Below are 22,024 nucleotides of genomic sequence, written 5' to 3'. Positions count from 1 at the left end.
AATTTTTGTACCTTTTCCAAGGACATTCTCTGTTGACATTTTCAGAGAGCAGTTCTTTGGTTAGCTTGACCTTTTGTCTGATACAGCATGTCTCTTTTTAAGGAGTGCAACTGATATTCTTAAACTTATAACATGTTCTTTAAAAGTATATTCTTAAAATATGACATATTCTTTAAAACATTCTTTTAAATGTACTCTTTGTCCTTCATTGTAGATTACATTGTAATCTGGGAAGCTGATGGAGAAAATAGTCCTTTAACACATGTTAAAGACAAGAAGGTGGTTGGGAGCAGCTGGCATTGATTTGCAGTCAGGAAATCAGGCTTTATGAACCGGATAGTCTTCTCCAACTAGCTTGGTGGGTGAGGGCAGAGCACTAGATGTTTGTCTCAAATATAGTAGACATTTTGACATTTTCTCTGATAACATTCCACAGACAAACTGACAAAGTATGGATTTGTTAAGCTGAGGTGAGTTGAAAAGCTGGAAGGTTGTGATTAATGCCAAATGGTCCAGCTGGAGGCAAAACATGAGAGCTCCTTAGGGTTTCACACTGCTGCCAGCAGTGATTAACGCGTTCACTAACAACCTGTATGAGCCAGTGCACCCTACACAGGTCTGCAGTTGATCGGAAACTGGAAGGAGTGGCTGAAATACCCCATGGTTCTGTCACTGTTCAGAGGGGTCTGGTCAGGCTGGAGAAATGTGCTGAGAGGAATCTCAAGTTCAATAGGAGGAACCCACATCCTTCTCCTGTGAGTTGCCAGAATTTCAGCTGTATATTTTGACAGAAAAGGGACTCATACATATCAAAACACACTCCTGGATATAACTTTCAGATGTGTCCATTCTACATGTAAGTCTGGAACTATAACCATAAGCACCAAGAGGTGTAAATGTATTATTTACAAACAAATAATACCACAGCTATTTTCTGCTGTGGTTATTTTGTTATTGTCTGTAGCTCTAAGGCAGCTGCCTCAAGATCCTGTAGGACTTTCCATGTATGAATTTAGAGTTAAATGTATCGCTAGTGAGATAGTTTATAAAGGGGACATTTCTTCCCTAAACAGAGAGTTGTCTAGCTGTGGTTACCAGTTGCAAAGATCATGTAGAGATTGTAAATATACAGCAGTAAGCAGAGCAAGGTGTTTTCATATAGAACCTTGCAGTACGAAGAGTATTCAATCAGTATGAAAATTCTTCCAATAAAAAACTTACCTCATCACCCAGGCAATGTCATCTGCACTGCATGACAGCTGTTAACACTATCTGGGAAGTTTCAGCAGACAGACTTTTTTCTTTCTGATACATGCTGTGTACATCACCCCATTAGCCAAGACTGTTATGAAGTAGTGCAGAAATGGTTGGGAAGATAGATTCTATCATTTTTCAATGTTATTTTTTAGAAAGAAGTATACATCGAAATTATTAAGCATTTCCCCTTGTTTTTTTTATTACCAAGTTTGTAATTAATTTATTTATTTTATTTTTAATTGAAATGTTCTTGCTAGCTTCCACTATTTATCAACATCAGCAGCTGTGTCATTAGAAACCCTCAAGAAATACCTGTTAAAACTTGTGTTCCCAGTGCTGGCATTGCAGCAGCAAAACACAATGGTTTTTTTAAATGGTTGTTTACTGCCTGTGGTTTGAAAGCTAGAAACAGAGGTGCATGCTTTATCTTCCCAGAAAATGAATAATCTCTTTGGGGATGGGCTTAATTATTTTTTCAGTGAAGGTCCTGTTGTTCCACACAGCTTCAGGTGTTACCAGCTAGACTGCTAGGATGTCCCAAATACAAGCATGAAATGTTCAATAAAAGTAAAAGACCTAGGTCTTTATGCCTTCATTTCTTCAATTCCTTTAGTATAGATATCCTTCAAAGTAAAAAAAGATAAAGAAAGTGGCCTGAAGATCACAGACATTATTTTAAGTAACTGTAAAATCATATTATTGCTACTTCCCTTCTTTGCTTGTTTTCTCCATCCTCACTCTTGTTGCTCAAATTGATGTTCAATAATAGAACACAGAGAAAACTTACTTTGTTATTTCCTAGGTTGCATTTCTTTTAATTGTTACACAAAATAATCACATAAAAGCAGCTTAGAGAATGTTGTATTGTCTTTGAACCTTCACTATATGTGCTTGTTTTACCAGGTCATTTAATAAATTAGAAGTTCTTTCCAGAAAAATGATGTAAAAGCAGCTCATTATTTTTGACATAAAAATCAATATGTAGCCATCACCAGGAATTAGGATAATTTTGCTGAGGATAAGGTAATTTGAATTTATTTTTATAGCTTTAAAGTCGCTTTTTCTCATGTTTACTAAATATAATTGAAATTTTGTAGGAAATTAATTCTATATATTTTGATTATACAAAAAGAGGAACTCTTGCCTGCACAAATAGCCCTTACAAATGGTTATGATACCTGGACCTTACTGCTGATTATTTTGCGAATGCAAATATAAACAGAAATCCCACTGGTCTCACGATCACTACATTGCTGGGTTTTATCTCAATTTTAAATTACTCTTGGTGATTTTATTATAAGAACCTGGTAACAGTGCAGTGTTAATGTTGCCCTTTTGCTCTGCAGGAACACTTGTGTCCTTTGAGAACGTGTGAGGTATGGCTTAGCTTTCCAACACTGAAATAGCACCTTACAAGGCTGAAGTAAATAAATATTTGTAGTCAGCTGAGGACGTTGAAAACAATGACGGTGCTGCGCCCGGGTCGGCCCCGCTCTCCGCGCCCGCCCCGCCGCGGCCCCGCCCCGCCCCGCATAACGAGGCGCGTCCAGCTGTACGGGATTCCCTGCTGCGAACGATGGCACTGCAAGGGGCCGCGGCGGCTGAGGAGCTCGTTTTCTATGTGAATGGGAGGAAGGTAAGTATAGCCCGGAGAGAGAGGGGCTGCTGTGCCTGAAGGAACCCCGAAGGACACAGATTTAGCTTCCTTAGACTTATTCATACGAGTGTAACCGAATCCTCCCACAAACCTCCAGAAGAAGGCTGGATGGTTGCAACCCAGTTTGGCTAGCTCTGCTGTGTTTGGGAGAAAAACCGTGTCAAAGTGAAACGCACTTTCAGCTGTGTATCAAACTTGACTGATAAGCAAACCACTTTTTTAATTTGTGTGTCTGGCTTCTCATCTTTGGTGGTGTCAGGTTTTCAGAGGCACAACTGAAAGCAAGACTTCAGTGCCCAAATTCAGACTATTGAGTATAAAGATAATACTGCAAGGATTGGTTCTTGATCCAAAGCAACTGTAAGAACTACCTGATTCTAAGTGACCAAATAAGAAATACTGTACTCAATCAAGAATGTGGGTATTTCTGTTGCTCTCTGTTGTCAGTTTCTTACATACAGCAAGTGAAGGTTAATATAAGTAAAACTGGAAAAGAAATTGCTACTGCCGATAGCCTTACAGGCTTCCTCTAATGTTTATTCCAGTACGTCAGAGTGCCAGGGAGACTTTAAAATCTGCAAATCATTAGTTAGTTAGTTATGCTGTCTTTAAAGTTCTGCATTTTTATTTCTAGTGTGGCCGAAGGTCAGTTCCCTCAGTATAACATTTCACTGAGCAGCAGTTATTTTTAGTACTTGCAAGGCGCCCTAACACTTCTTTTCTGGAAATGTATCTGTCTGAAAAGGAATTTCCAGAAGGAGCCAAAACTCTCCTGCGGTGTTTGGCAATTAGTGCAGCTCTATGAGAGGGAAGCAGAGAAGGATTCTCTTCTGGCTTTGTGTGAATATAGTCTGTGCCCTGAATTTTGAAAAGCCTTGGTTTCTTAATAAAACCTTGTTTTTACTTTTTTTTGCTGTAGATAATAGAAAAAAATGCTGATCCTGAACAAATGCTCTTGGCTTATCTGCGAAAGAGGCGTATCCTTTTCTTGTCTGTTCCCTAAAGTCACTGGTGAAAGCCTTATTCAAATAAAATTTTAATAAATTTTAATTCAAGGTTTAATTACCAGATTAAGGAAGTTGTGATTCCTTTAAGATAAATCAACTACACTAAATGATGTATCTTTCTTAGTCCATATATTCTTCAGTTTGAGCTGCTGTATTTTTAGCCTGGCTTTTTAAATACACAAATTATGCCATTAGGCACGATTGAATATGTGTCTATCTGTGTTCCTCCCCTCCCACCTCATAAAGAAGTCTAAAAACCTAGTGGTCAGTAGCTTGGCAGAATAGAAGTCCCCAAGCTTTGTAATAGTCTCTCTCCTGGTAAAGGGGAGATCTTGTGATGAGAATCTGTGGCTCATGGAATTTTGAGGGGCAAAAAGTCATCTTCCTTTTGGTGTCTTTGGAGCATTAAAATAGCTGTTGATTCACAGTTTTAGACTGGCCACTGTTTGAGATTCACAGAAATGAGCACTTCTCTCAGAAGTGTGATCCTTCAGATGAGATGTAAGGCAAATATTCTGACTATAAGTGGGCCTTCTGGGAAAAACTGGGAAATTGGTTTTAGCGTTCCACTGGAATTTTAGATATACAGCTGGTTTGCCCATATTTCTTCCTTTTGAGTTTTCACTTGGAGAAGTATTTTTCACTTCCCTTTTCTGTCCCAACTTACTCCTCTTCCACAATAAATTATAATCAAGTTTTCTGTTTTCTTGGGAAGAGGATTTTGATCATGCAGTTCCTTAGCGTCCATCTTGCTTTCACTGGAAATTTTATTCCAATATAGAAAGGAGTCCAGTACATATGCTGATACCAAACAAATTCTGTATTCCTTAGGGGATTAGGAAAAAAGGTGGTCTCAATCCTTTGAGTGGAATAAAGCCCAGAATGGAATCAGATAATTATTTTCCCTAATGAGAGCATTTTCAGTTTGTCTTACAGGAACTAAGTATGGCTGTGGAGGAGGTGGCTGTGGTGCTTGCACAGTGATGATATCAACTTATGAGCCAGCTTCAAAGAAGATACGGTATCCTCAACAGAATATTTTGAAACTTGAAGAAAATTTTATGATTGTTGATACCATTTCCAGATATGAAACCTTAAAAACAGAGTTTTAGAACTTGTACTTAATAACAAAAGTATCTAGAGGAAGGGTCACTTTAATCCAAAAGGAGAATGCTGTAAAAATTGCTGTTGATTCAGCTGTATTGTAAATTTGCTGAACTATCATACTCAAATGCTTGCTTTACTTATAAATACTGATAGCCCCTGCAAGAGGCTGTAGGAGGCATTAATTTAAGACCCTTTGGCTTGAGCACTGGAATGTGGCTCCTACCTGCAGGTCTTTATGGTGGTTTAAGTCCAGGTGGTAACTGAGGACCATGTAGCTGCTCACTCACTCTTCCCAGTGGGTGGGGCAGAGAATCAGAATGGTAAAGGAGAAAACTCAAGGACTGAGAAGAGATGGTTAATAGATAAAGCAAAAGCTGCTTGTGCAAACAAAGCAAAGTAGGCAATTTACCCACTACTTCCCATCATCAGGCAGATGTCCAGGCACCACCGGGACACCATCATCTGTGATGGTTACTTGGGAAGACAAACACAATCACTCCAAAACTTCAACCCTTTCTTCTTCTTCCCTCAGCTCTATATGCTGCACATGCTGCAATATGACATGGAATATGACTTTGGTCATTTTGGGTCAGCTGTCCCAGCTGTGTCCCTTCCCAGTTTCTTGTGTCCCAAAGTCTCCTCATTGGTGGGGTGGGGTGAGAGGCAGAAAAGACCTTGACTCTGCGTAAGCCCTGCTCTGCAGTGACTAAACATCCATGTGTTATCAGCACCATTTCCAGCACAAATCCAAAACACAGCTTCACACTGGCTACTGTGAAGAAAGTTAACTCTATCCCATCCAAAACCAGCATACTGTCATACAATTGGTGGGAAGGTAGGGTAGGCAGAAGTGTGAGTCTTACCAGCCCTTTAATACTGAACTCCATCCATTACACCCCACCCACAGAAAGAAAGATTTTGAAACTCAAACCCAAAGTTTCATTAAGCTAAAAACTGGAATAAATTGCTTTTAAGTTGGGAAAACTCCAGTCAAAATGTTAAATGGTTACATAGCACTGTGCACTGAAGTGTTTATTGGTGGGGAAAAAAAACATTCCAGTTGTCCTTTTGTACAGTTACATTACATTGGAATGCAACACAAATGAAAATGTTTAAAGGTAATGAAAGAGAAAATATTGAAGCAGACTCCTGAAAAAAATTTCAACTGTATTAACAAACCAAATAATTTTATTGAAATTATGAAATGCTTTGAAGAAATTTCATTTTGGTATGTTGTTCTGTAGGTACACAGTTTGTGGTGGGTGGGAGTGGGGCTGCAGCCCAGCCTCATCCCCAATGGGCACAGCTGTGAGAAGCAGGTGAGCAGCATTGACAGCAACGAGCCATGGAGTGCCCAGGTGCACTGAGCAACCACCAAAGGGAACAGAGGGCACACAGGTGCAATGCAGGAACATGAGGGTATAAAAGGTTGGGCTAAGGACCAAGAGGGACAGACACTTGCAGCCTTCTGGAGTGATACGCTGTTATTCTCTGGGCAGATAGCTGAAACGGTAGGGTGTTACTCTGTATGGGTTGAAGCTTTCTGAAATTGGATAATGGTACTTTGTCTATGATGGCCTTCTCACCTGTGACATATGCTGTGGCTTATACTGTGACGTTGTTCTTATTTAGTATGATATTTACTTTACATCAGAATTTCCTTTGGCTCATAATTTTGATTATAAATTTGCAGCAGTAATTTTTTACTTCCTTCCAATGGCTGCACCAGTCTTCCCTTCCCTCTCTTCCTCTTCCAAAATACAGTTGACAGGTTCCTTGTGGGCGAGAGAGACAAGAGGGTAATTAGAAAAGACTGAGATATTAAGGAAGATGTAAATTCCATTGAATTGTCCTCATAGATATGCTTTTATATGAGGGACAAGAGACATAGCTAGAAAGTGATCCCTTCTCATTCCAAATGTTAATAGTGACTGCTTTGAAAGTGTGAACTATGTCTTGAGTGACTGAAAAATATACTCAGACTTGTTTATTAAAATAATATCCATGTTCTTTATTCTCCTTTATGTTCCAAAGACACTATTCAGCCAATGCATGTTTGCTTCCCATTTGCTCCTTGTACGGTGCAGCAGTGACTACAGTGGAAGGTGTTGGAAGTACAAAAACCAGGATTCATCCAGTTCAGGTGAGAGTGCAGTATCACTGTATAGGAAGATTATTGTTTTCTTTTTTGGATGGAATAGCTTTAGTGACAGTGCTTTTAGAGCACAGGGATTTCATAAGATGGTTGTTTTCCCTGCTAAATGACAACAGGGGACAGCATTGTTTTCTGGTGGTTCATTGATCAAGGCTGATGACATGGCTCATGATGGATCTTACTTTAATATTGCAGTCTGATCAAGTAGTTAGTATGTAATGATTGCTGGAGTGGGTCAGGCTTTGCTCTCCTTGGGCTAATGACACGTCTTGGACAATGTCCCGTTAGCTCATGTTTTAGTATAAGTGCAAAAAAGACAGAAGTCTGCTGAAGGTTAATTAGCTTCTTTTGTAAGATGTGCCTGAACATCACACCCAAAATAATTATTCTCATTTGGTAGTGCATAAAGTGTTTTACTTAAAAAGTCTGGTTTATTACAAAGGCAACATTTTGTATGGCATCCCCCATTTAAGAGAACATTCATTAGAATGGAGATGAGTGCTGGAATGAGTGTTGTTTATGGTATTTCATTTCAGGAAAGACTTGCCAAGTGCCATGGTTCCCAGTGCGGTTTCTGCACACCTGGAATGGTGATGTCCATATACACTTTGCTAAGAAACCACCCAGAACCAACTGCAGAGCAGATGATTGCAGCTCTGGCTGGTAAATATTGCCACTTTTTAGTTTGCAGGTGTGTTCCTGAAGCATTTCTTCAGGTGCTTTGTCTGTGTGAGTGCCTGTCTGTGTGAGTATACATGTCTGCGTGCATGGAGGATGTACTCTTACAAACTGCGCTTCCTGGAAGTGTTGTTACTGGCTGCAGACCTTGTATTCCCTGTCATTCTTTTCTCCTGGAAAATGAAACATGGAGCTGTGGATTGCTTCAGGTGTCCAAACCATCCCTATATGGGTATCCTGAAGTGCTTAAAATCAGATGTGCAAAAATGATGTCATACTGGAGAAACAGCTGCATCTGAGCATCTCCAAGGTCTCTTTATATCTGGTGTTGAGAATGTAATAAGCCTTGCAGGACAGCCCTTTGCAGTAGTATTAAAACAGATAAGGCAGAGAGATGCAGACTATCTTCAGTAAGGGAAAGTGTGAGCATTTATTGTAGGTAGAATAGCCTTATGTCATCTGTTGTGGTCTAGAGTCCCAGTGGAGCCAAAGACATTTTCTGTTGCTGTGTGGTGAGCTTAGAGGTGTAATGTTGGCTTCTTTCACCTCGATAAAAAGTCAGGGGGAAAGAGAACAACATTTTGAGTGAGTGAAAATACTGTACAATCTCTTATTCTCCTGCATACTGAGCTGTAGCCAGCATTCACTCTAGTGCAGATCTCAACTATTTCATACTCCCCTTGAAACAACAGCTTTTTTTTGTCAGGAGTTGCAGGGTCCTAAGTCTTGTGACACTGATCTGTTTTGTCTTTTTGAGAGCTAACACTTCTCCTTGAGTTTGAAAAACACAAGACTCACATAAAGACACAACATTCTAAAGGCAGGTCTTTAGAGTGAAGCTTTTTCTGACTGATTTCCTTCCTTCAGGGAACTTGTGCCGCTGTACTGGATACAGGCCAATCCTAGATGCCTGTAAAACCTTTTGTAAGGTAAGAAGTAGTGGTGATGGGAGTGCTAGATTGGGGCCATCAGTGTATATGCATATACAAGCCATCAAGATTTTCACTGAGATCATCCCTTCCCTATGTTTCAAGATGTCACTCTAAGTAAATGGCCTTACTCATTAGAAAAATTGATAAACACGAGTGAATGTGGTGTCTAGCCTGGATTATGAAAACTAATCTGAAGTAACTCTGTGTGTTTACTGTGTGTTAGTACTGGCATGAATAAAAGCAGAATTTCAGTCCATATTCTTAGCATTTATGATGCGATGCAATGTGTCAGAAACCTCCCGAGGAGAAATGGGAGTGAACATTAGTAAAGGAAACAATACAGACCATCTACATCTGCTCTCAAAATGACAAAGGAATTCTACACAGTGGGAATTATTTTGTATTAAGGATGTCAACATTTGATGACTTAAAATTATTTTTTAATATCATTCCTTTAACACTTAATCTTTCTAATTCAACTTGTTATTAAACTTCATCTAGGACTTTATTGAAATTCAGAGTCACTCTTACCTTCTGAGCTTTAACTCATTGCCATTCTGGGCAGTATTTCATTAATGGGATTTTCCTATTTTAGGAATCCATTTGTTGTCAAAGGAAAACAAATGGAAAATGTTGCTTGGATCAGGAAGATGATTTGTTTGACAATGAAGAGAAGGTAAAGTTTTAAATATATTACTGGCCCTACTTCAATATAAAATGTAGAGAAAGAATATTGCATATAGTATTTGATAAATAAGATATTTTTCCTCACAAGAAATTTGGAAATATTTTGAAAAATTGAGGATTCTATGTGTATATTTGTATGAGGAGGCTCTGATGTGTTAGATAGTTTGTATAAGGTAGTTTGGATCTCCAGAGGTGAGATTTGAACAGTTCTTCAGGTTCAGTAATATTAATGGTCTGAGCTCTACCAATACAGTGAGAATTATATTGTGAAAGACATTAGGGCATATGTGAAATTTGCTTAAATCAGTGATCATTGATGCACTAAGTACTGGTCTCTTAGGGGAACTGCTGACTTGACTCTGAAGAATTTATACACTCTTAAAAATTGGAGCTATGATTGTGATTTTATATGAAACCTCTTACCCATACAAATATTTCACCTTGTTCTTAACTTTCATTCAGTAATATCTGATCTACTTCTTTGGGTTTTGAGTACTTCAGGTTGGCATGAAACTAGTTGGTTATAGTAGAACTACAGGAAGCCTGTACTTCATCCTTCAGTTGCTTGCTTCTGCACTGTCATTTGTGTTAACAGTAAAATTTAAGAAAATGTTATGAACACTTCTTTCATCTCAGCACTTCCAAATGATGCATGGTGATTTAAAAATAAATCCAAATGATAATGACTAATTTTTTACTGACTTCGGTGGCAGTCTATTGGTTTGGCTTTGCTTTTATTGTTGTTTTATGAAATTAATGATGAGAGAAAATTCTTGGTCTTTGCTTGCCTTCTTTTTAAGGTGCCCACCAGCCTGTTTTCAACAGATGAATTCCAGCCCTTGGATCCCACCCAGGAGCTTATATTCCCTCCAGAACTAATGGTACCTTTTGCTGCTTATAGACTATTCTGATGCTCTGTTCAGAATTCGTTCTTAAGTCCTGCTTAGCTGTAATTCACCAGAAGAAATGTCAAAATGTTTTGATGTTATTATACCCCTTTTTGTTTTTTTGCCCAGTAAGCTTACTGAATATTCACAGATAAAAAAATGTCATATTGGGAAAATGAAGCTGTAGAGTTCGATGAGAAGATAAAGAAGCAACCTAAACTGGGTTTTCAGTCCACCAGCTGAAGATACAAATACTTTGCAGCAAACTGAATGGCGAACAATTTTTAACATTTTTGTGGCTTTTTGTGGCTTTTTAACAATTTTGTGGCTTAATAATTTTGTTAGTCTGTTCTCAGGTGGCCACCCAGATCAGAGGGTGTTTAGCCCCAGTGATTAAGGTATGCCAAAGAAATAAACAGCTGGAGTGGAAAGTGTTAGGCATCCTTAATTATTGACAGCAATATTTGCCCTCAAAAAACCAAATGCTGTTTGTTTTACTTTATTATCAGTGTAGAGATTCAAAGCCAGATTCTCTATCATTTGCTGACTGCTTCTGGAGAAGGGTTGATAACTGTAGGACAGGAGTTCTTGACTGTGTGTTTGTACCAGTACTGGTTCACAAGCTGTTTCCAAGTAATCAGTGAACAGTGCTAGAACAGCCAGAGGCACTTAAGTGCATGCATAATCTACAAGAGGATGCTGCTGTCAGTGCCATTGGTGCTCTCCGAGCAAGCTAAGTGGGCAAATACCTTCCTAAGTATTTTTTATTGCTTTTCTAACAGTTTTAGCAATTGTAGTATCTATCCCTACATCTTTTGCTAGGGGGCTGTTTATTTTCATTCTTGTTTATTAGCCCATTGGAATTACTTGAAGACATTTCACCCACACAGTCTCAACTTTCACCACTGTGCAAACATTAGCCAGCATAACATTTCTGTCCCCTTTTTGTCCAATTTTAAGGGATTATGTAGAATTGCTGTTGTTTAAGAATGTTTTTGACTTTCAGTCTAGTGTCTGTTAAACCTAACTTCTGTCTACATGTCTAAATATTTAAATCTACCATGTTTCTCCATCAGAGAATGGCAGAAAATCAGCCAAAACGAACTCTGTTTTTTCGTGGGGAGCGAGTAACATGGATTTCTCCTGTAAGCTTGGATGAACTGCTGGATCTGAAAGCCGCCCACCCTAAAGCACCTCTTGTGGTTGGGAACACCAGTGTGGGTATGTGTGTGATCAGGGCGGCTCCTGTTGCTTTAGTTCCAGTGTGCATGAGGGGAGTGGGGCTATGTTTGTCATTCTTTTTGCATCTGCATCCTTAAGCTTACATTCCATTATGTGAGAGTTGTTGTTATTATGGAAAAGCCTTTTGTCTGAGTCTGTTCCTGTCTTGTAGGACCTGACATGAAATTCAGAGGTATGTTCCATCCAGTTCTTATTGCTCCTGCAAGGATCCCAGATCTGAATGTGCTGAAATACACAGATGATGGTCAGTGCACTTTACTTTTTTACAAAATAGAACATTTCTTTGCAGTAAGGAATGCTGCACTATTCCAGAGTGCTGAGCAACTCATTCCTAAGCGTGCTTGGCCTTTTCCCAGGTCAAGGGGGCTGTTGCCAACAACACAGTGCAGGATGGCTTTGTCTTCCTGAGGCAGCGCAGGGCTGACCAGCAATATTATCTTGGGCCTTAGTGTGAGGGTGATTATTCTGGTAATACTGGTTCTGGTGCTCAGTCATGCAGGATGTGCTTTGTGACTGCTGTACCAGGCTCTGCTGAATACCAGAGAGACACCCATACAGCACCACAGGGAGAGTTAGCATGTGGCATGCTTGGTTACATTAGAAAAGAGGCTGTGATTAAACTGGCATCGCTGATATGCATTAACTATCTTGTTCTCAATCATAACAGCATTAATTATAATAGGTTAGAAATTTTGTACCTCAACTTACATGTTTATAATAAGCATGGAGATTTTTTTAGTTAGATTAGGTTTTGGGTTTTAAATAATTTCTGGTGGATTAGAACTACAACTAGAACAGGTCTCAACTTACTATAATAGTCTAAAGTAATTGAATAAAAGTTGCCTTGTACTAGCTTATAGCCAAAGTTTTAAGGAAAGTCATATCTGATGAAATTACTTGCTATATGCCTGAAGCCACTTTTTTTGAAGTGGTAAACTGTGTTTGACAGGTCTGTCATTTCATTTAGAATATCTATTTTATTTCTGATCAGTCATCCAGTTCTATTCAAAGACTGGATGACTGGACCAGTTTGTTCTTAGCTGAAGAGTAGCTAGGAATTGAAAAGAAGCTGGAAGAATGCTTACTCCTTCTTTAAAGTGTGTAATTAAAACCTAGGTTTTTGAAGGTGAGACTTTACTAGTTTTAAAACAAGAGATATGCTGTTTTGTTTGCCAGCCAGAAATAGCATTTCCTCTCTTTAATCAGATTTACATGCAAAATAAGTTTTGATTATTTTTTTTCTTTTAAATACACAAAATTTAATATTACTTTGCCTTATTAAAATTAATTAAATTTATTTATATTTTCATTTATACATTTAATTGAATCCCAGTATTCATTAAAAACATTCATTTATTATGTAAATAATTGGTTTTAATAGAAGGGAACTGTGTACCATTTAAAAAAAATTAGAAATATAATCTTACAAAAAAACTTCTCAAGTAAATACATGAGTTCTCTTTCTAGTGGGAAAAATTATACTGTCTTCATTGTTAGGACTACTTGGGTTTTTGCTGCCAATGCTACCTACCCACACCTTAGAAGAATGACTAGAATGTACATATGCAAAGCAAGATGAAATTAGGATGAAAGTCATGCTTAAGAATAGGAAGAGTCTATTGAAAGCATTTTGAAGCTGACTCACCTTTGTTTGAAATTCTCTCCTAAACGTTTATTCAGTCCAAGCAAGGTGCAAGGGAAGCAGTTGTGATGTGCAGCTGGAAGCAGAGAGGGAATTTCCCTTTCAGCAGAAGAAGTGAAGTATTAGTTCTATTTCATAATTTCTAGGGATTTTACCCTCAGTCTCCTGAAATTGAAGGTTTTAGTTCCTTTAAAATGCAAAGGCCCCTCTCCTTTTATCTGCCTTCACTCACATGAGCTGTCCTGACTCTACAGTCTGAACACACTTTAAAACCCAGGCAGTAAAGCAATGGACATGTTACACTTTCATAATCTTTTGGTTACAGGATTAACTTTGGGAGCTGCCTGCAGCCTCTCTCTAGTGAAAGACATCCTGACAAATGCAATTGCCGAGTTCCCTGAAGAGAAGACCAGGGTTTTCTGTGCTGTCTTGCGGCAATTGAGAACTCTGGGTGGAGAACAGATAAGAAATGTTGCTGTATGTTGGGAATTACTTGCAATTACAGTTTGAAAAAATTGTAACAAATGTGAAATTGATCCTGACCACATGTAGAACTTGTATTTTTTATTTTGATTTTGCCATGAATTTTCTATAAATACGTCTTTTTGTAGCTTTCAATATGTATGAATATACTTATATTTCACATGTCATATTATCACTTAATGTAAAAATACGATGATTACAGAGAAAGGTAACATAAACTGCTTTATTTTTTCAAGTCATTTGGTGGAAACATCATAAGTAGAAAATCAACCTCAGACTTGAATCCTGTTCTGGCAGCTAGCAACTGCATGCTCAATCTGGCTTCAAGAGGTAGGAGGAAATAGCCTGTCTCTTTAGCGTAAATGAGGTTTTAAGTGTTCAAAGGTATCTTAAGAGATTAAGGTTCCTTGCAGAATTTTGTCATCTTCACTTGTGAAAAATTTAACTGTCATAGTACGTATCATAGAATAACAAATATGGTCACTTTCAGAATAAAATATCAAAAAAAAAAGAAGGGAAAAAGAAATAGCATTTATTTCTTTCTGGACTCCTGAAAATGTTCAGAATCTCAGGGGAAAAGCAAACAAATAAAAGAAGAAATGAAACCAAAACCTAAACAACAAAAGCCCCACCTTCCTAATAAGTTTTCACTTTTGCAGCAGTTCTTTACAACTCAGTTTACTTCCTCATTTTGTATGTTTTAGAAGGAAAGGTAGTTATGACAGCAGCTGCAGAGAACTGGAATAGATTGACAGGGGTGAGGGTGGGATCATCATGGCAGTATTGGAAGGGAGGATTACAGAATGGAAATTGACCTCTGGGTGCTTTTTTAGGAATCTGATATTGTGATGTTATGGAAGATGGAGCAACCATTTCAATTTATAGAACATATCACTGATAGTTTTTATGTAAGCTCTGTAGTGGTTATTTATTCAGGAAGGCAGCAGGTATTTCTTGCCAATTAAAATACTGTTGATATTGCGTTAATTGCGCAATTGTATGGAATTTTCTGGATTTGAAGTTTTTTTGGGTTTTTTTTTAGGACAAAGGCGACAGATTCTTCTGAGTGACATTTTTGCAGATGGAATTGGTAACAATACCATTACACCAGAAGAGATCTTAGTCTCTATCCATATTCCTTTTTCTAGGAAGGTAGGTTATTAGTTTTAGATTTGCTTTATGCAGAGTTAAAGACTATGAAATAAAGAGCAAGAAGGGGCATAATTTTTCTGTTTAAACCAGCACTGTTACTGCTCGCTTTCTGAATTCCTTACAATTTATTCATTTCAGTGCCACACTATCTCCCAGTTCCAGCCAAAAAGCACAACTCAGTAGGTAGCCGGTGATGCTACATAAAGAGTAATATTCAGAAAAAAGTTTGCCCTGAAATGGTGAGGGCAATAGCAATTGTCTAGATCCCCTGTGGAAAGGGGTCCTGTACAAGTTGCCATTGTGCTCACCAAAGCAGGCTGCTCACCTGTGATATGGCTGGCATCAAATAGGTAAAGCATTGTCATCTCTTGAGGATTTTTCTTTAAAATGGGATAAGATTGGATGTGTGTGTGGTGGTTCCATAAATGTTGCTGAACTGAATAATAGTCTTTAACTCGTATTGGGTTAGCAAGAGTGGGTTGTTGCTGTGCCACTCCTTGTGTCCACTTGGGGAATCCCAGCTCGCTCTGGCACAGTGGATGGTGGGGGATGCTCTCCTGTGCGTCAGGAGGGCGGCAAAGCTTTTTGGCCTTGCGGGGTGAGATGGTTGCAACGATGGTGGAAGTAAGAAGTCGACTCCAGTAGGGGCTTAGGTCCAGGTTTATTGAGGAGATCTCCGGGGAGATCCACAACCCAAGGGAACCAACCGACTGAAGCCCCAGACTGGGCTGTGCAGCACAATATAAATGGGGGTGGAAAAATGGGAGGAGATCATCCACCCACCAATGGTAATGTCTGGGGGAGTGGAAGGTGGGGAGAGAGACACATGGTGGGGAATGATCCAGCAAACTGGGGGGAGATTGACATCAGGGAAGGAGGGGGGGGATTGACTAACAAGGAAAGGGGTAGTTCAGGGTAAAACTGTGGGAGAAGTGGGGTAAAGGGATGAACCATTACAGAACTAGTAGAAAAACATGAAACTTAAAAACACAATACAACAGTGGATATGGGATCTTAGAAGAGAATTACGGGTTATCTGAATACTGAAGTTTGGCAGTGCTATGAAGCCTCTAAACTTACCGTCTTGTTATAAATACAGCTCCACAAAATCCCTGTCTTCCAGTTATCTGCCGTGAAAAATCTATGTCATCTGAACTGTGTAAGTGATGGAGGATTGGGTGTGAGCTGCTAGAAAATCAAAGATGGTAAAGCTACTGAAAGGTCAAGAGAAGAAAGTGCATGGTCTTTAATAGACAGGAAGTTTAATTTGTGCTCTTCATTTTCTGTTCTCTTGCTTCACATAGTACAGTAACAAGTTCTACTTTCAGATACTTACATGTCTGCACTTCTGTGTGACCTTGCTCAGGGGGAGTATGTCTCTGCATTTCGACAAGCACCAAGACGAGAAAATGCTCTTCCGATAACCAATGCTGGGATAAGGGTCCTTTTTGAAGAAGGTACAGATGTTATAAAGGATCTAAGCATTTTCTATGGAGGAGCTGTCATGACGACAGTCTGTGCAAAACAAACCTGTTGGGCACTTATTGGAAGGTAAAATTTCTCTGTCTTGTGTGTGTCTCTGAACAAAGGGACTTTGAAAGCTTGGGTTCGTGTTCCTTGGGACATGAAAGTACAGAAAGATGTCATTTGCCTGGCTGATGCTTTGTATGTTCAAATGAATGATCAAGCCTTAATGATGAATTTCAGGATTGTTACATTTTGTAGTTTGCACATGAGGTGCAACTCCAGTGTGAATTATGCAGAGAGATAAGAGAGATTACCTGTGAGATAAGTGGGTGATGTATACATCAGTCAATTGTGCACCTAAACTCAAGGTTGGGTAAATTACTCTCTATCCCATACATTTGATAATCCTCTCTTTGGTGTTCTTGAGTCCTTCAGCTTGTCTCTAAAAGATACAAAGTTTGAGAACTTCAGATGTGCCCAATAAAGTTAGAAGCACCAGTCAAGTCTTCACCTTTTCAATATTTCTTCATCTATAAAGTCCCAATAATCTCTGGAATTAGTCCCTGACTTTCCCTCCCAGTTTGCAGCACCTTTCCAAGTTTTGGAGGAAGAAAATTGCAAATTCAAGCACCATAAAAACAGCACTAAATTAAACCCCAGTGGCCTTTTTTGGTATTTGATGTGCAACTGTTTGATTAGTTGAAGTGCTCACCATTTTTTGATGCTTAACATGATTAAATTTAGTCTAACAGACTTAATATTTTGGTATCTGCGGTTGTGTAACTATGGAGAATTAACAGTGTTGAGATACTTGAAGAAGACAGCGCTTTCAGAAAATGTAACAGCTAATTAGATCCCTTGAAAGTATCTACATTTTGCATCTCTATCTTTATCTACTGTTTTTCAAATATAGGATAGTATCTGCAATATGGTGAGAATCAGTAAGACTGCTAAAGCAGCTTTAAAGCTGTAATAGGATTTGTTTAATTATGTATTTGTTTATTTAAAAATGCTGGCATAGCACTTATTTCAGTTTACTTATGGGAGCTCAGCTATGTGAGCAATATTGTTCTACACCATTTTAAAAATTGCAGACATTATTAGAATCAATATTTTGGCTTCGTTGTGAGCAGGATTATGTCTGTGGTTGATGATACACATATATTACTTCAATTGGTATTTATTTTTTATTCGTCATGGTCTAATTGTATCTGTTATTCTTCCTAATAGACACTGGAATGAACAAATGTTGGATGAAGCATGCAGACTAGTTCTTAAAGAAATTGCTCTTCCAGGCTCAGCTGGTGATGAAAATATAGACTATAAGAAAACTTTGATGGTCAGTTTCTTCTACAGATTTTTCCTGGAAGTATCACAGTCATTGAAGACAATGGTAAGTTAGTTCATAAAATGATGGAATATGCTGAGTTACAGGAGACCCACTCCTGGCCCTGCACAGGACACCACAGGCACCATGTGCCTGATAACGTTGTCCAAATGCTTTTTGAACTCGGGCTAGGGGCTGTGACCACTATGGTGGGGAGCCTATTCCAGTGCTCAAACATTCTCTGGGTGAAAAATCTCTTCCTGATGTGCAACCTAAAGCTCTTCCCCTCCCGGCTTAATGCTATTTCCTCCAGTCCTCTCAGTGGTCAGCAGTCAAGAGGTCAATACCTGCCCCTCCGCTTTCCCTTGTGAGGATGTTGAAGACCTCAGGTCTCCCTTGAGTCTCCTCCAGTCTGAGCAAACCAAGTGTTCCCCATGTCTGCTCTTGTGCAAGCAAATAAAAGGGGTGTTCTTGCTATATGTTAGTGCTTGCAATTTGTACAGTGTGCTAAATCATTGTCTTTGGTGCTTGAAGCTGCACAAAAACCTAAGTGTTTAACTCCAAAAGAGACTGATGGAGAGATGCCCATTAAACTTTTAGGTACTCAGATATCTTTACCTTGCACATAAGGCTTTAAAAGACGTTTGAGCAATACTAATACAACAACATACCGGTTAGCAAGCTCCCAGACCCAAAGACAGTATACAAGAGATCTTACTCTGTCTATAGTTCAAAACACAAATAGATGAAATAGAAATAAAGGCTTTGGAAAAAAGCCTGTAGATATTAAATCAACCCTCCTTCTAGTATGTGCTGTTGACTGGGAGATGAGTTTCACTTGCCAAGACATTCTAGGTGTAATTTACTTTTTTAATTTTTGTTTTAAATATGTTCTCACAGAAAAAAATATCCCTTTTACAATTTTCTTCTGTGTTACCTTGAGCTCTTCCATCTAAATCACCATTACTAGGTAATTGTTTAGTACCAGGAGTGATTCTGAGCCACTTTTGATCAGACATCAAAACAAAACTCTTCTGTCTGTCCCTACTTTGTTGCTTACTTTAAAAAGCATATTTGTTGAATCCAATATATTTTAAAATAGTATTTAATGTCATCTAAAACCTCTACATGTTTTCAGATTGTTGTTTTAGGGCCTTTCTAGTTTGAGGCTGGAAAGCATTTCCTGTATAAAGATTTTGTGTTTGATTTGGTTGTTGGCTTTTCTAATTGTAATGTTCAAAATGTGAATTTTAGTAGTAATTCACTTCCTTTTCAGGATCCTTGCCATTATCCTGGCATTCCTATGGAATATGGGAGTGTCCTACAAGATTTCAAAACCAGAATGCCCCAGAGTATCCAAATATATCAGGCAAGTGATTTCATTCTGACATTGTTTTGTGCTTTATAAAACTAGGTAAAAAGTCACAGTTCAAACATGAGCTTTGGTGTGAAGGTCAGGTTCAGATTTTCCAAAGGACTGGAAGCAAAAGACTTTTAGTGGTTGATTTTAACTGTATCTCATTTGGAGAATACTTTTTTGTAAAAATACATTCTGGGGTATACTCACTTCTTGTAGACAGTTTTTTAAAGATAAATATGCTAAGCAAACTCCATTGTCAGACTGCTTAAAATTGGTTTATTGCAGTGTGCAAGCCAGTTAGAAAGAAATGGAAAAAAAAAAAAACAAAAAACAAAAAAATTGAAAAGACCAGGTATAATATATATACTATAGCATAGCTATAGTATTGTTGTTTGAAGATCCTCAGGGGGCTCTTAGGTCTTACTGTAGATATAGGAATTAAGATGGTGTGTAATTGTGTGCTCAAATTAACACAAGCAGGTTGTCCTAAATCAACAGTAGAGAGCAGCAAAGAACACATTTGGTATTTTCTGAGCTCCCCATATAAATAGTTCGTGGTGGAAACATCTGCAAGGATTTTTGATATTTTGACACACTCAATACACAAGTCAAAATACCAACTTTTGAAAACCTGAAGAAAATTTCAAATTAAATATAGATAAATATGTTTTTCTTTTAATTTTTGGATATTCCCTAGAAAAACACCTTAGCTTTAAACACTTCAAATTTGTTCAAATTGTTATCTTAAGTTTCCTTCAGAGCTATTATTATTGTTATTTAAAAAAAAAAAAGGCAAGAGGCAGCAAGAGGAGCCAGGATCAAGAGGACTATTTCTCTGTGACTTTTCTTCAGTTTATTCCCCATCTGTAATAAAGTGACTGAACATCAGAAATTTAAATAATTTTGTTACTCGTATAAATTGGCACTGAGCAATAGAAATTTAGAGACCCAGAAAATCTGAGTTTTTCTACTTTAAATGTCTCTTTAGATTTTGTAAGGCCATATTTTTTGCCTGCACTCCTTCATTTGGACATTATTAAGCTTTTAAAATCAAGATGAAAAAAAAAAGAATGCTTATCCTGAAATCCAAATATGTTGTCATTCTGTGGTGGAGATGTTGAAGTGGTTTGACTGAGACATCCATTTGAGGAACTTCAGGCAGTCAAGTGAAGAGTGTTTGTTCTTGACTTTGTGCCAAAAGCAGACAGTGTGCCAGCAAGTGCAAGAAATAGAAGTGTGTAGCCTGAACACTTGTGTGCTGGAAGCTTTAGAAGTAAAAACATTTGAAGTTGTAAGCAATTAACTAATTCTAAATGTAGAAAAGGAAAAAGTTAGCATGAATACTGACAAAAAAATTGGGAAGGTATTCTGGAAGTTGGCAACATTAGTTGACGTGGCAGATTTAACTGGAAACACTGAATTAATTTTCAAAAAAAACTTAGCAAAGTAAGATTAATAAGACACGAAATTCATACCCAGGTGCAAAGAAATAATTGGGAAGAAAATATTTAGGCAATGTTTTTTCACTGATTTACATGATCAGTTGCACTCTTTCAGTGAGGAAGATAAATCTTAGAAATCATTGCATATAGCTCATAGTACACCACTTGACACTGGTAACATTCAGAGCAGAATCTTGTGAGAATAATTCAGAAAATTATCAAAGCTTCATTACACTATTCAGTAACGGAGGAAAATGTCCTTCTGAAAAAGTGCTTGGTTTGTCACTTTGATGTAAATAATTAAGGAAAAAAAATCCAGGTAAACAAACCTGTGTGGTGCTCTCTGAAGGGTCCTTAGGAGAAGAAAAGAGGAGAAAGAAATTCCCAGCAGCAGCAGTCACCTCCTGCAGCCACATCTCTTTCAATATTGAACCAGAAGATGATAGTATGAGCAGTTGTTCATTAATCTAATTTTCTGATCACTGTAAGAGTAACAGGACTGTTCTTTTTTTAACTGGGGGTGTGCTTGGGTGTGTTTTTCTGACTGTTCAGGATGTAGAGCCGAACCAGTCTCCCCAGGACCCTGTAGGACGGCCCATTATGCACCAGTCTGGGATAAAGCACGCCACTGGTGAAGCAGTCTACATTGATGACCTTCCTTCTGTGGATGGGGAGCTTTTCCTGGCTGCTGTCACTAGTTCCAGAGCTCATGCTAAGATTGTGTAAGTGTTCAAAATGGACCTGAAGAAAGTGTTGTCATGAATTGCTGCCTGAGGTTTTTAGAGAAACTAATGAACTGTGTGTACAGAACAGCATGCCTGATACCTGCAGGCAAATCCATGCTGGAAGCAGTGTTGTTACACTAGTAGAAGGGTTTGTTGGGATTTAAGTGTCTCACCCTATTTTACTGTACTAGTAAGGGTGAACTGTTTCTGGTCCATAAACCAGCCCAGAGCTAGCCTAGCTACCTCCACAAAGTGCTCAGCTGTGCAGTGCAAGCGGACTTCAAGATTTAGTTTTACCAACACTGCTTTGAAACATCAGCTCTATGATGAAAGAAGAAAATTGTTCAAAATGTAGGAAATAGTGTGGCAACATTGCAGCAATAAGGTGGCAAAGCTCATATGAGGCTTATAGGAGAAAAGGGTGGAGAAGAGGATTTTATTTTGTATGAAAACTGTTTTAGTGTATGCTTTTATGCTGCTTAGATACACCTATCCTGGCAATTTGTTCAACATTCCGGCACCAAGACATGTTCAAGTGATCTAGTCAGGATTAATTGTCATGACAGGTAGGACTGGGGCTTCTAGCTACTGAGTCCTTGTAATATTTCCTGGCTTATTCTTAGGTTAGTGCTGGGTTTTGCAGATGTCTTTTTGGTCCCATCACTGAGGTGGTATCACCCCCATCTCTGTGAGTCAATAGGATCTATTCAGTCTCCTTTGTATCCTGATCTGGGTGTCCAGAGAAGATGCCTGCACATGTGCTGGAATCTGATGACCTGCTGAAGTAGATGCTATAAAACATGCTATTCCTATAGAC

General features: G+C 38.5%; 1 protein-coding gene and 1 long non-coding RNA gene across 4 annotated transcripts in view; both read left to right on the top strand.

Annotated features, from left to right (window-relative positions):
- Positions 1 to 212: 212 nt before the first annotated feature.
- Positions 213 to 2,707, top strand: LOC137477624 (uncharacterized). 2 transcript variants are annotated; one of them, XR_011001103.1, is made up of 4 exons: positions 213 to 279; positions 681 to 755; positions 2,161 to 2,280; positions 2,604 to 2,707. It is a non-coding gene; the product is annotated as an uncharacterized lncRNA (long non-coding RNA). The 2 variants fall into 2 exon arrangements; XR_011001102.1 differs by lacking the exon at positions 213 to 279 and having other exon boundaries at positions 307 to 755.
- A 102-nt stretch (positions 2,708 to 2,809) lies between these two features.
- Positions 2,810 to 22,024, top strand: part of AOX1 (aldehyde oxidase 1) — a 38,459-nt gene continuing 19,244 nt past the window's right edge. Inside the window, exons 1-17 of one of the 2 annotated variants that reach the window (XM_068196222.1) lie at positions 2,810 to 2,893; positions 3,834 to 3,891; positions 4,846 to 4,942; positions 7,063 to 7,171; positions 7,720 to 7,846; positions 8,729 to 8,790; positions 9,389 to 9,469; positions 10,281 to 10,361; positions 11,444 to 11,588; positions 11,761 to 11,853; positions 13,577 to 13,728; positions 13,971 to 14,064; positions 14,777 to 14,886; positions 16,253 to 16,437; positions 17,584 to 17,746; positions 18,957 to 19,049; positions 21,035 to 21,204. In XM_068196222.1, the coding sequence (XP_068052323.1) occupies positions 2,834 to 2,893; positions 3,834 to 3,891; positions 4,846 to 4,942; positions 7,063 to 7,171; positions 7,720 to 7,846; positions 8,729 to 8,790; positions 9,389 to 9,469; positions 10,281 to 10,361; positions 11,444 to 11,588; positions 11,761 to 11,853; positions 13,577 to 13,728; positions 13,971 to 14,064; positions 14,777 to 14,886; positions 16,253 to 16,437; positions 17,584 to 17,746; positions 18,957 to 19,049; positions 21,035 to 21,204 (1,880 nt within the window). In that variant the 5' untranslated portion in view covers positions 2,810 to 2,833. Of the gene's footprint in view, positions 2,894 to 3,833; positions 3,892 to 4,845; positions 4,943 to 7,062; positions 7,172 to 7,719; positions 7,847 to 8,728; positions 8,791 to 9,388; positions 9,470 to 10,280; positions 10,362 to 11,443; positions 11,589 to 11,760; positions 11,854 to 13,576; positions 13,729 to 13,970; positions 14,065 to 14,776; positions 14,887 to 16,252; positions 16,438 to 17,583; positions 17,747 to 18,956; positions 19,052 to 21,033; positions 21,205 to 22,024 lie in introns of both variants that reach the window. The other variant, XM_068196221.1, reaches the window with a different exon arrangement.

The sequence above is a fragment of the Anomalospiza imberbis genome, chromosome 7 (genome assembly GCF_031753505.1).
Source record: "Anomalospiza imberbis isolate Cuckoo-Finch-1a 21T00152 chromosome 7, ASM3175350v1, whole genome shotgun sequence".
Lineage (NCBI taxonomy): Eukaryota > Metazoa > Chordata > Aves > Passeriformes > Viduidae > Anomalospiza > Anomalospiza imberbis.
Note: the sequence above shows the minus strand (reverse complement) of the source record. Positions and strands in the feature narration are given on the sequence as shown.